The sequence below is a fragment of the Guyanagaster necrorhizus genome, assembly GCF_019112545.1.
Source record: "Guyanagaster necrorhizus MCA 3950 unplaced genomic scaffold BT62scaffold_28, whole genome shotgun sequence".
Taxonomy (NCBI): Eukaryota; Fungi; Basidiomycota; class Agaricomycetes; order Agaricales; family Physalacriaceae; genus Guyanagaster; species Guyanagaster necrorhizus.
Genome location: NW_025064907.1, coordinates 75,286 through 87,862, shown reverse-complemented (window position 1 = coordinate 87,862; position 12,577 = coordinate 75,286). Strand labels below are relative to the sequence as shown.

At 46.0% G+C, this 12,577-nt stretch overlaps 4 protein-coding genes across 4 annotated transcripts; 2 read left to right on the top strand and 2 right to left on the bottom strand.

Moving 5' to 3' along the window:
- Positions 1-1,282: 1,282 nt before the first annotated feature.
- BT62DRAFT_375368 (uncharacterized protein) lies at positions 1,283-2,486 on the top strand. Its single transcript, XM_043180692.1, has 6 exons — positions 1,283-1,354; positions 1,407-1,643; positions 1,695-1,796; positions 1,850-1,891; positions 1,940-2,369; positions 2,421-2,486. The coding sequence occupies exons 2-5, from the start codon at positions 1,515-1,517 to the stop codon at positions 2,348-2,350; spliced, it is 684 nt and encodes a 227-aa protein (XP_043036064.1). The 5' UTR covers positions 1,283-1,354; positions 1,407-1,514; the 3' UTR covers positions 2,351-2,369; positions 2,421-2,486.
- A 989-nt stretch (positions 2,487-3,475) lies between these two features.
- BT62DRAFT_982449 (uncharacterized protein) lies at positions 3,476-5,546 on the top strand (the record flags this gene model as incomplete). The annotated part of the gene is made up of 8 exons (XM_043189684.1): positions 3,476-3,600; positions 3,654-3,680; positions 3,741-3,832; positions 3,884-4,243; positions 4,366-4,415; positions 4,472-5,029; positions 5,083-5,113; positions 5,164-5,546. 8 exons carry the CDS (start codon positions 3,476-3,478, stop codon positions 5,544-5,546), a joined length of 1,626 nt encoding a protein of 541 aa, XP_043036063.1.
- A 94-nt stretch (positions 5,547-5,640) lies between these two features.
- On the bottom strand, positions 5,641-7,113 carry BT62DRAFT_375447 (uncharacterized protein). The gene is made up of 6 exons (XM_043180693.1): positions 6,904-7,113; positions 6,810-6,851; positions 6,484-6,758; positions 6,349-6,427; positions 5,967-6,298; positions 5,641-5,917 (listed from the first exon to the last, which is right to left on the bottom strand). The coding sequence occupies exons 1-6, from the start codon at positions 6,911-6,913 to the stop codon at positions 5,675-5,677; spliced, it is 981 nt and encodes a 326-aa protein (XP_043036062.1). The 5' UTR covers positions 6,914-7,113; the 3' UTR covers positions 5,641-5,674.
- Positions 7,114-10,607: 3,494 nt separating this feature from the next.
- On the bottom strand, positions 10,608-11,964 carry BT62DRAFT_973506 (uncharacterized protein). The gene is made up of 3 exons (XM_043189117.1): positions 11,558-11,964; positions 11,316-11,499; positions 10,608-11,259 (listed from the first exon to the last, which is right to left on the bottom strand). The coding sequence occupies exons 2-3, from the start codon at positions 11,472-11,474 to the stop codon at positions 10,711-10,713; spliced, it is 708 nt and encodes a 235-aa protein (XP_043036061.1). The 5' UTR covers positions 11,475-11,499; positions 11,558-11,964; the 3' UTR covers positions 10,608-10,710.
- Between the last annotated feature and the right edge of the window lie 613 nt (positions 11,965-12,577).

Here is a 12,577-nt window from a genome sequence, read left to right as displayed (position 1 = left end):
TTCTGCAGAAATAAGCAGTTGCAATGAACTGAATACAAGTCAAGCTTGATAGTGTTATGATTTTTCCTCATTCCCTATGATTAACCCCTATTTATTCTTAGTCAGAGTGCTAAGGACAAGTGCTTAGGACCATGAGACAAGGCTTAGGTCATTACAACTAGCCAAGTCTGTCATTGTCCCTTGACACAACAGTGTTGCCTGACAATGCACAAGCATCCTTTTGTGTATGATAACAACACTCCAGGACTATGAGTACAATGAGCTCAGAAACATACAATAGGCAGTTGTATTATTAGCAGGAACTGTACAGTATTTAAGACAGCTTGCTCTCACTGGTAATCCCCAGCTTTGACCTAAATTTTATCTCTATACCATTTTACCCTCAAGCTAATCCTATGGCCTTGTGACACACCAGTCAGAATCCACATTAAGTGAACTCAGACAATCACCCAAAGTGCAAGGCAACATCTGTTTATCATGTGTTCCTGACCACATGATGCTTGGGCTTAACAGATAGAGGATGATCAAATCAATGATGAGTGAAGAGGTGATGAACAAATATGGACAAAGTTGTCTTTTCTTATTACTGCCATGTCATTGTCTCCTTGCCTCTCACCAACACCAAGGTTCCCATTTTTTCTAGTGGCAATGGCCAGCATACTGAAGTCACCTCAAGGTGGTCATAGTGAGTCTCTGCCAAATCTTGAAGAGGAGGGTCATCAGGAATAGAGAAGACTGTTGAGATTTGGACTGTATCCAGAGTACATGCTTGTAAGACCTTTAGTCTTTGGGTTACAAATTCCTGAGGAGTTCCCCATTAACTTCTCATATTTATACTAGACTACTCCTTTTCTAGCAGTTTCTACCTAATTCCTTCAATTTCCCTTGGATTTCTTCCTTACTCATCATGCTGGAATGCTGGATTGCTCGAACTCTCTTGCAGATTCCAACAGAGACAGTCATTATCCATGCATATACTGCTCATATGCCCATCCTAATTTACTCAAATGTACTTATTACTATAGAAAATGGGTATCACAATCACTGGGAATATCAAAAGTGCCAACCTTAGAATGACTATCCTCGGTATGATTTCTTCTGAGTCTGGCCAACCATAAGGAACACTCAACGCGACACATGGCTGTCATTCTTGTTGAATTAGCAGCAGCTTTACCATTCACTTGGCGATATTTGTCGTCCTAGTAACGTACTCCGGATCATCTTTCCTTCACCTTGACGGACCATGACTCGCATCATGTTTCCACGTGGTCTTACGACAGTTCTGTCACATACCCTTGGCGACAGCGCGCTCTTCCCATCCACAGTCAGTGGCACTCGTCTTCAGTCTCCTCAGGTATTTACATTTACTCATACCGAAACTTTGAAGGGCACACAGCACTCTGTAGAAAATCAGGTGGTACTCGCAATCGCTCGGCGAGCTTTCCGTCCCATTCGAAGCAATCAGTCGATCGCGCAGCACTACAAATTCAGTAGCCTCCTTCCCTGGCGTAGTCATGTCAGACACCGTGAGACAGGACTTTTATAATACTACCAATGGCGCTTTCCTTTTACTCTCTTCAATGGAGTATCCAGCTCCCAGGTATAAGGACCAATGGAAAGGCTACGGAAGCCAAAGCAAAACGGTGAGCCTTCACTTTATCTTGAGGCAAAAACGCACATTGATCAAACCATAGATCCCTCATCCCCCTCTGTTGATTATTCGGGAAGACTACCAGCTAAAAACCCAAAGACAAGATTATTCAGTCCGCGAAAACATACCTTCTGGGAGCGCCGTGGTAGGCGTCAATCGCCATGAGCTCTGAATTGCGTTCTTAAGGCAGCGTTGCAGATATTACCGCCACCGTCGACGTATAACGGTAGCCAGACCACAGTACGTCCCATCACACCCATGGTATGCCCGCTGAAACAATTTATCTAGACGACTCCGAGTCTTCCTTTTTCCAACAGCGAGCCACAGTTCCCCCCTCCTTTTAGACTCAAACGTGTCGTCGTTCAAAATCAAAGTGATCCAATTCCGGCGCGTTATTTCTTTTTCTACGGGTTTGGTTCGCCCCTCTTTCCTTTCTCCCCGTCCCTTTTTATCCAATCTCGTTCTATCCTTACTTCAGTCTGTCCTCCGCTGTGGCTTCTGGGCGTCCTCGTCCTTGTTCATCCTCTCCGATATGTCCTACCCTTCCTCTTCATCTCCGACCACAACATAGAAACACACTCCAAGGAAAAGAAGTGGGGTAGCCTCTGTCTCATCATCACCAGCATCTTGTCTGTGGTCGGGGCGGTGGTATGTCTATTCCTGGTCACTCGAAGGGACGCGGGTATCAGTGGACAATGAGTGTCTTTTGCTAACATCGGTATGATAACGTTCGTGCTCTTATCATCGCCATGCTGAAGTATATGTGAAGGTTAACCGGCATCCGAGACGGCAATTTTATGGCGGGCCATGATCTGGTAATCTCCGAAAGCCGGTGACCCCTAGAGCGTACCAGACCGATATCACCAATTCGTGCGATGGTGCGTATCTATATGAAGGATGACATGCTAGTTGTTCACGCTCCTATTACAGAATGATTCTCTGTCAGCTGCGGAGGGGATAAATCGGTGTTGAATGTCGATGGAATATCAGGCCTCGAAGCTATATTTGGGGGCCAAGCTGGGTGCTCTCAGTTCGTTGCACCTTCGGTGTGTCTGCGTAGGCTCAGTCCTGACACGCACAACTCCTATCTGTTGTTTGGCCTTGGCGGTCCAAGTTGATTGTTATCTACAACCAGTTTGCCGGACGGCAGTCCGTCTATCGCACGGTCACCAAGCATTACTATCATTTCGATGATTTTGTCATTATCATCATCAGATTCATTTGGTCCTTACGAAGTCCAAGTATTCAGTTCGATGATTTATTTTGTCCTTACTAAGTCCAACTGTCAAAAGAGGAGGTGAGACGACTACCCTTTTTTTTGGAAAGAATGTTTAACTAAGTCCAAGTATCCGTTCGACGATTTCATCATTGGCCTTTACTAGATATCGACACGCCTGGAGCATTTGATGCCAGCCGTAGCATTTGATGCCCAGCTGTAGCATCTCCTAATAGCCCGTTCTTATCTATCCGATGGTTTTTGTTGGTGTGCAACAAGTGCACGAATGGCGTCTCCACGTCTTCGGTACGTTCAGCTGTGATATATTCTTAGTCTCATCCACTGTTAACAACGATCTCGGTGCAGATACTCTTTGTGCTATGGGGGTCCAAGCCATATTCGGCTCTTTGATAGCCTATCTACGGTACTATTAGATAGGTTCCTGGATGGGTTCCATTCCGAAAGAAGATAACTGTATCAACATGCGGATCTCCAGCTTTGGTTGGTCGCATCAAATTTCTAATGGTTCCACATGTATTGACGGCACTTATCGCGGGCTTTAAGAAGCTTGTCCTTTTCTTTCTCGACTCATTGTGTTCCCTACAATTATGTCGACCCATTCTCCACTACACCATGAGAAATCCTTCGACGAGAAGGACGTCGAAGTTGTCTCCGTCAATGTCGTCGACTCCAATGCCGATATCATCGATTTTGAGGAAAAGAAGGAGCTCAGGTGAGAGCTATCCTCTTTTCCCTGTGGATGCTTGACGTCTAATGACACCGTAGACGCGGGTTGGGTCAGAGACATATCCAGTAAGCAGTGTCTCTGCGTCTCGTTTGAAGTTTCAAGTACTTACTGTGTCCACGCACCAGGATGATCGCCCTAGCCGGAACGATAGGAACGGGTCTCTTCCTCGGTTCGGGGCGTGCTATCCACAACGGTGGTCCTGTCGGTGCACTTCTGGGTAAGAACCATGATTCTTCGTCCTGCAATGGCTTATCAACCGCAAACCCAGGGTACACCTTTGTCGGCTTCCTTGTCTCATGTGTCATAATATCCCAAGCCGAACTAGCCTCCTTGGTTCCCCTTTCCGGTTCCATCGTCCGCCATGCTGAATATTTCTTCGATCCTGCTCTGTCCTTCGCCCAAGGTTGGAACAGCGTCTATTCGTCCTGTGTTAGTTTGCCGGCGGAAATCACTGCCGGTGCAGTCCTTATACAGTACTGGACTACCATCAGCAATGGATTGTGGATCACGATTTTGGGTTTGCTGCTCGTCGTGAGCAATCTCATGTTCGTCAGGGTGTATGGAGAGCTCGAGTTTGGGTTTGCCATGCTCAAGGTTATGCTTATCATAGGCTTAATTATCATGGTGAGTACAAACATCATAGGCGGTGATAACGTCGACTAAAACGCGCTTTAGGGCCTGGTCATTGATCTCGGTATGTCAGGGCCACCTTCCATGTTTTCTCTGAATTAATCATCCTTTGCTTTCAAGGTGGAGGTCCCAATCATCATAGATATGGGTTCCAGTACTGGAGAAATCCTGTATGTCTTCCATTTGTACCCTTCCTTGATTCTATACTAACATTATCCTCGGTTAGGGTCCCTTCGTTCAATACCTCAACATTGAAGGCTCCCTCGGCCGGTTCCTCGGTTTCTGGACCACCTTCTCCAACGCTGCATACGCCTACGGTGGAGTCGAAGGCATCGCCAATGCTGCTGCTGAGACCCAAAACCCGCGTCGGAACATCCCCATTGCAGCCAAGCGCATCTTTTGGCGTGTCCTCATTTTCTACGTCCTTGCCATTTTTATCGTCACACTTATCGTCCCATCCAACGACTCCAACCTCCTCCGCAGCTCTGGCACTGCCTCTCAATCTCCATTCGTCATTGCTGCGACAAATGCGGGCATTTCGGTGGTGCCGCATATAATCAATGCTGTCGTTCTCACCTCGGCATGGTCTTCTGGCAATTCGGGGTTGCTCGGTGGCTCGAGGAATCTTTATGGTATGGCGCGCGAGAGGCACGCGCCCAAGATTTTCCTCCAGGTTAACCGATTTGGGGTCCCATATGTTGCGGTTCTGTTCTTGTCGGCGTTCCTGGGTCTAGCGTACATGACGCTTTCAGACAATGCTTCGACTGTGTTTTCTTGGTTCCAGGTATGTGCTCTTTCAAAGCGCTTTGGACTAGGCGAACTTAGTCCGTTCACCAGGATCTATGTTCCTCCGCTATCTTGGTGCATTGTAAGTGATATGTTGTACCCGGTCTCGGACGTATCTGATTTACAATTCAGGGTCGATCATCTGCGCAGTCTATTTGAGGTTCCATTATGGCATGAGGAAACAGAATATCTCACGCGACGAGCTGCCGTGGAAATCTCCGTTCCAACCGTATGCTGCCTGGACAGGTCTCATCTCCTTCACCATCATTCTCCTCACGGGAGGATACAAGGTCTTTATTCACGGCCATTGGGACACGGAAACGTTCTTCTCCGCATACTTCAACATCCCTCTCATCTTCACACTCTTCTTCGGTTACAAGTTCTTGGCCAAGACTAAGATGGTGTCGTTGGATGAGATGCCGATCCGGAAGTATATTGATATCGCGAAGGAGAACCCTGAGCCTCCACCAAAACCTGTTAAGGGATGGAGGCGGCTCAATATCCTGTGGAGTTGATTGGGCATTCGATCATGATCTGATATTCTATGACGTTATTTATGAAGTAGATGATTTATGAACCGCGGTGGATGTCTAGTGTATATTTTGTTTCTATTCGAGAGGGATTGGGGGGCGTTATTCCAGAATCATGCTATCTCCGTTCCAGGTTTAGGGTCCTCCGCTGAGTCAATCTGAGGATCTACGTCTGGAGAGTTGTCTTCAAGAGCAACCGTCGTGTTGCGCTGGTCATTGTATAGCGTGTTAATATGTGTTCGTGTGTGGTTGCGAGTTCCAAAGTGCAGGGAAGAGATTGCACTTCCTTCCCAGGTTTCATCAGGACGTGAATGCCCGGAAGCGACACGACCGACAATGAGAGTCGGGGCAATTCCCTGCATATAGTAATGAGAACGAGATAACTAAAAAATGCCTGAACCTCACTCTGATGTTCGCCGCGATAGAATCTACATAAATCGCCGCGTATGCTCCTCGTGCATAAGTCACCATGTAGATGATCAGAATGATAGAGAGAAGAGCTGCTGATTCGATGACAATCTCTACGATTGCCCGGTAACTACCGAATATCGTTTTACGATTCGCCCTCCCAACAGTGATAATTCGTAATACGATAAGAATCGTACACATCAAAGTCACCGCTAAGCTTAATGAAATATAAGCCATGGTCCAATCAACAGAAGACGGTTTAAAGTTTTCAGGGTTGTGGACATTTAATAACTCGGTGATTTCAATATATTCCTGAAATCCTTTGGAGACTAGAGGAGATTAGGAATGGGTCTTCGAAGGTGAAGAAGAGCGGTCTTACTAGCTGCACCAATGGTACAAAGAATTGGGACAAAGACGACGGGCCAACGGTAACCCCAGACTGTCCAGCAGCGCCATATCTAAATGAATAATCAGGTCATTACGGCAGATACAAAACGAACGGCGAGATACACACCACACAGAGATCTGCTATGACGTTTTGAAGGCCACCAGTGACCCCAGTTGCCACACTCTCAACCAGGAAAAATGTTGAGGCCTTTTGTTTCACCGTTGATATGTTATTGAACGTCGAAAAAACTGTCCAAAAATTTTGCCCATGTGTGATGAAACAGTAGCGTGTAAATGCCCAGTTGACAGCAACAGCGATCGTCCCTAGAAAGTATAAGGCGACGATGAAGGCTAACATGATTTTTCTTCCAATCTTATTCTGGTATTTCTGCTGATGTGAAACTGGGCGATGACATCAGGAAAGATACTGTAAACATGCCGATGGTTACTAACCGATGCTCCACACTGTCGTCAGGAAAATGCATGTATATATGCCTGTTTAGCATGATCAGCAACTGTAGATGGGCCTTCATTAATCTCTTCTTACCATACATCATTGCTAAAACGATGCATCGGTTGAATTCAACGTCGTTAACGCTAAATATGACTGCGACCTCTTCATCGGGAAGTTCGGGAACCTGCGCCTCTGAAGCCACGAGTTAAGTGGGAATTCTCGTGGATGGGGTATGCGTGAAACGAATCAGAGAGTCTGGAAAAAACTTAAAAACGCGGACTCCTCAGGCGAAGTTTTATGCAATACCAGTTAAAACGCGATCAAGGATTCAAAATCAAGGATTTACCAAAAAAAGAAAGACGAACCCAAGATGTGAGGGCATCCCTGGAGCATCGAAGCTGACATGATTCCGACTTGTCTCGATTAGAGAAAAGCCTCCGCTTAAATGAGCCGTGGTATATCAAAATGGTTGAAAGATGATGAAGACTCATGAGAACGGAGATAGCAAACTAACATCACGACTCCGCTCCTACCGGTTGTAAGAAGATGAATAGCAACAGTGGGTGATCATCCACTGGAACAATGAAATTGTTCGCCCTGTTGATCCACGATGTTAGGGCCAGGTATGCCATTGAATCGTTCCTGAAACTGTATGGAAGAAGGTCAGAAAATAAGTGTCATCGGCAAAAGCAAAGATGGGGACTAAGCGAACTTGAATAGCGAAAAGAACTCAATGATCAAGGTCAGTGACACGCTGACAGAGGAAAAAGCGAAATGCTGGATAATGATAACCCGTGGTGTATCAGAATCATGAAAAAACCAATTCAGTATCCCCCTTCTCAATTATAGATTGCAACATTACCTTCGCGTCCTCCCCTGTGAACCACTTCCGCACACGTTCAGGATTATTTTCCCTTCATACTACCAATCGATAACAACAAGTCTATAGAAAAAACAAAAAAAACGGTTTGATGAGTGCTAAGTTCAGTACCGGACGTCCAGACCGGCCCATTGATTCGGCATTTCGGCATAGGTTCTTTCTCTCCGATTCATTCTCATCACGATTCACGACAGGTGGAATGTAAGAGGTATCCGACGGACGAAATGTTCACGCATATATAGAGGTTTCATCTCGACAATATGTTGTCTCTGGCTTCCCTGGCAAAATATATGCTCATCCACAACTCTTCTAGTGGAGATCTGCTCACTAAATATCACTATTCACTTTGAAGGTTGATATGCCAGGTAACTTTACAATGTAGAAAACCAGCTTATTTGCTGGATAAGTCACATTGTAGCCAGTACAGGAAATGAATAACAAGAATGCTAGTGCTAGTACCTGGTATGGAGCAGACTGCTTCCAGTACTTCAACAAGTACTGAAAGGTCTGACCCGCATTCTCACTAAGTGAGCCAGGTATCAGGTCTCAGCATAATGACAAATCCCAAAGCTTGATCCATGGCCTGGCCTGATCAATCACCCAGGTAGCTGCATATGAACTCATATCTGCCAGAGAATAAGTTCAGCCTACCAGGTTGGCTCAGCAAGTAGATTAGTCAGTAGACCATTATGTTAGTCAGACATAGGTAGCTAGATAGTATGAATACCAGTCATGTATAGAGGGTGGGCAGGTTTCTGCCCTCCCCCCCTGAAACACTACTAAGCAAATAGTATGGGTTGTGTTTGGCTAAGAGCTTCAAGTTATAGACTCAACCTGAATAGTATTGTGGTGACTAGGTCACTTTGTTTTGTGCAAGAACCCCCAGAAAGCAACCAAAAGTTTATATCAGACAGTCAGAACAGACCTGAGACAACAGTCACTTTTGTGTATAAGTCACAACCAGATGCATTGTATCAGTCCAGAAACTGCATCAGGCAGTCCATACAAGTTCAGAACCTGCACCAGGCAGACTGTTTGAGATAAGTTCTGTTGTATTCAGTGACACAGACAGCTTTGTCCAAGCAAAGCACAATATATATCTTTAAATTACACTTTATTGCACCCCATCCACATTACATTCTCTACATACTTAGAGTCCAGGTATTACTATTCCTCCCTCAAACCACATTGTGATTTGGTGTTGGTGTTTTAGTAGTGTGCAGGATGCACATTGTTGATTCATTTATTGCTGCTTCTCAGCATTTCAAGGTCCTCATCACAAAGGGCTTACCTGATTCTTTGTCCCTCTCTGAGTATTAGTCAACCTTGACAACAACTCCATTGTGTTCATTTTACCTTCAAGCAGGAGTCCCTGAAGCTCATCACCTAAGAACATATATCAAGATGAATAGTGATTGAAGTGCACTTTAAGGCATATTACAAGCTGGAATGTGGTGCCTAAAAAACTCTCTGGGTCTGTTGGCACTAATCTAATCCAAATCATTTTGTCAATATATGATTTGGCTTTGTGTCGATCATGTTTAATATGGTTGATTGGTGCCATTGGAGGGTCCAGATAATTTGGACCATCCAGACCTATACAGATCCTTCAAACAGAACTTATCTGTAAGTTGAGCTGCTGTGAGTCCAACTTGATGCTAATGAATTTTTTTTTTTTTCCATTTTAGATGTTGCGCGACGGTGACTGTAGGCACACATACGTACCGACGAGCCCGAAATCTCCATAGCTGATGGCTGTCTCCCATGTGAGCATATACTGTACGCAGATATTGGCTTCCTTTTTTCGACCTCATCATTTCTCTGCTAGGAGTGATCGGACAGCATGTTCCCGACTCGGTCACGACATAGAGTACTCCACGAGCGTGGTAACTATCAAGTCCTGAGGCGAGTAGACATCATGCTTACACCAACCAGCGTTCAATTAATTTTCGTGATTAACACTCCCTAGGTGACCGATGCAAGCATACTTTCTGGCTCTTGTCCAAATTCGAAGTGTAATATTACCTCTCAACCAGCCCTTTCGAGCATGGAGTCAATGAAGTGATTTCTACCGGTCAGACTCAAACTGTCATTTCAGAAGCACTCTTTGACCAAAATCCCTGCGGATGATCGCCGCCAACCAGAGCCGACGGCCCAGGGAGAACAAAAACTATCACGTCGCAATTGACAACATGTGTTCACACAGAGTCCTCCTTACCCGTCGATAAATCTCATTTTTCGTTCATGAGGAAGATCCATCGTCACTCTCGTTATTCATATCAATACCACTGGTCTCTACCTTCTCACTCCATGCATAATACATTGTTCTGGAGCGGATTAAAGAAATTCTTGGTCAAAAATGTCCCTCGCGTCCCTCGTGCATTCCTCCCAGTTCGTTGGCTCCCGCAGGTTTCTCCTCCCCGTTCAGTCAAATGTTCCCCTCGCTTACCTGAGTCCATGCTACTTTAAATGCAGTTCACGTAACTCTCTCTCACTCTCATTCCGCGACAGATCCACTTAGATACGGGGACCTTGACCAGACTTAATGTCACTGGAATCCCATATGCCTAGGCTGGGGCTTGCGGAGTCGAGGGAAATAAAGCCACCTGAGCGCATGGACACCACACCCATTTCCAGAGATCGAAGGCACGGGCGTAGCTGGCTACACTACCAATTCTGGCCTCGACGATTGGCACACGTTCTTTATCATGTATGTGGCGTCGCCAAGCTTGGCCTTTCATTGTCGGAGAGAGCATTCCTCCAAGCTAGTCCTCGTCGGCTCACTCTAGAACAATAGACAAATGGAGTCAAGAAAATTGCGATAACACCTTCTGGTCCAAGCATATATATATAAAAGATACAGATCGGTATGCTCCATAGGATCTCATGATAAGCTACTATGAGGTATTCAATTTCTCCGTTATGGTAAAGAAGGAACGAACTTCAGTTCCTAGGAGTAGAGGTGAATATGACATGAGGGATCTCACCGAGGACCCGTCGCTCGCATCGCCTTCCATTTTTCAGTATACCCAAGGGATCAAACCGTATGGCACTTTTCGGTTCCACTCGACCCATTCGTTACCGAAGTTCCTCTCGAGCAATCGATCCTCAACGGAGACCCTCAGGATAAGACTGGTCACAACTGCTCCAGCCACCAACAGCCAATATATCGCCAACACCTTCCCGAACCACATGTCCAACAGGCCACATTCCGTCACCCACGAACCACTAGACTGGCTACAGATGGCTCCAGCAATTGTTATGATCATTCCGGTATAACTGGGATGTCTAACCACCGCATACGGACCCTCGGATATCAGACGATGGTCCTGACGAATGCTCAGCTCAAACGTGAATAGGCGCCCAAGCGTGCGGTAGCATTGCAAACGGATCGCGGTTCCCACAATCGTGAGGAAGTTTCCGAAGAGGAATAGAGGAGTTATGGCGATTCCGTGATTCCTGCTGTTGAAAACGATGGTGGACGTAATGAACCGTGAGACAGCCAATGACGGTGTATGGTTGGCTACGATAACGGTCATTTCGATGATGCCGACAGACCAGTAAATCGCCTGTTAATGAATGATTGTTGAGATGGAGGATAAAGCGATCGTCATCGTCGACTTACTCTCAGAAATACGCAGGGCCATGCTAGACTCTTGAGGAACTTCTCTCTCCAATCGGGAACGACGTGCTCGATGAGAGGAAGAGGCTCGTTGGGAGGTTTCCCTGTGATGCGCATACCAATGGCGTCGGAGAATAAAAGGGGCACTTTGATGAGGGACATTAGAGTGTTTGGATGAGAAGAAGAGGTACGTCGTATTTATGTTACTCGACATTGCAGCCTGAGAGAAGCCATGATTAAATCAGGTCAAGTTCACTATTGTATCTGATGGTGTCAGGCATCGCGGCGTTCGAAGGAGCACTCGGATATACGCACTCACATGATGACAGCACTACCACAGCGCTTATGGTATCGACGGTGGAGAATATCTGCCGTAACGACCCTGGAGCGCCCTTAAAACGAACGATTCTCACAATGGCTGTCCTAAATATGAGAACAGAGTTCATTAATAGAGCTCCGTTCGTGCTGCCGAGAAATTACTTCATGACGTTAGGTGTGGCAGGCCGATCGAAGGAGCTGTGATTGCGGAAATGATAGCGACTCGTGAGCCACGAGTGTTTTAACTTCCGATCTCTAATATTGAAGGAACAACCCGGTCGGGACAACCCAGAACCCAAATCGACATGTGAACGTTGGGACCAATCAGTTTGCAGATGGTAAGTGTTGGAGTGGGTAACGAAGTTACCTGTGTAAAACAAATTTGTTGATGCCGCCGGTTCAATCTTGATACATCACTGTCCATGCAAAGAGGCAAAATCATACCAGATCAGCGTATCCCTAGAGAAAGTTACCAAGGACATAAGTACTTGGACAGCGGTATCAATTACTATCAAAGAAGCCAGTATTAAGTGTGGGACATTGCGAATCGCAATGATCCGTCCCAAGGAACGCATCTGCTACGATATGCTAATGGGAGCCAGATGCAGCCTGCTCGTCATGGAGGCTGAGCTCTCTGTCAAGCGGAATAGAGTCAATAGCACTAAATTTCCGGTTCAGATAATGGCTTACAAGTCGATAGTACTTAGTTCTTGAGGCAAAATGTGCTGCCTTATGTCGAAGCCGATTCCTGAATGCGGGGCGTACAACTAGTAGAAACGAAAGCACGGCTCCGGTGTAAGCAACGCTTTGAATCGAAATATCCACGCAGGCGCATGGGAAAGTTATCCCAACCTTCGTATCAAGAGAGATTTCAGGAATCTCAGGGAGCAGATTGAAGGCGAACTTCGCGCCACGCAAATATCCGTTCCGCAACAGGTGTAAATTCC

Excerpts from the sequence above, each read along its gene's own strand:
- BT62DRAFT_375368 (XM_043180692.1), top strand. The coding sequence starts at position 1,515 with ATGTCAGACACCGTGAGACAGGACTTTTATAATACTACCAATGGCGCT. Across the intron at positions 1,644-1,694 it reads ACGGAAGCCAAAGCAAAACG|ATCCCTCATCCCCCTCTGTT; the intron begins GTGAGCCTTCAC and ends ATCAAACCATAG. Across the intron at positions 1,797-1,849 it reads TACCTTCTGGGAGCGCCGTG|ATATTACCGCCACCGTCGAC; the intron begins GTAGGCGTCAAT and ends GCAGCGTTGCAG.
- BT62DRAFT_375447 (XM_043180693.1), bottom strand. Across the intron at positions 6,759-6,809 it reads GACGACAGTGTGGAGCATCG|TTTCACATCAGCAGAAATAC; the intron begins GTTAGTAACCAT and ends GTCATCGCCCAG. Across the intron at positions 6,299-6,348 it reads TTGTACCATTGGTGCAGCTA|TCTCCAAAGGATTTCAGGAA; the intron begins GTAAGACCGCTC and ends AATCTCCTCTAG.
- BT62DRAFT_973506 (XM_043189117.1), bottom strand. The coding sequence starts at position 11,474 with ATGTCCCTCATCAAAGTGCCCCTTTTATTCTCCGACGCCATTGGTATG. Across the intron at positions 11,260-11,315 it reads GGCCCTGCGTATTTCTGAGA|GCGATTTACTGGTCTGTCGG; the intron begins GTAAGTCGACGA and ends ATTCATTAACAG.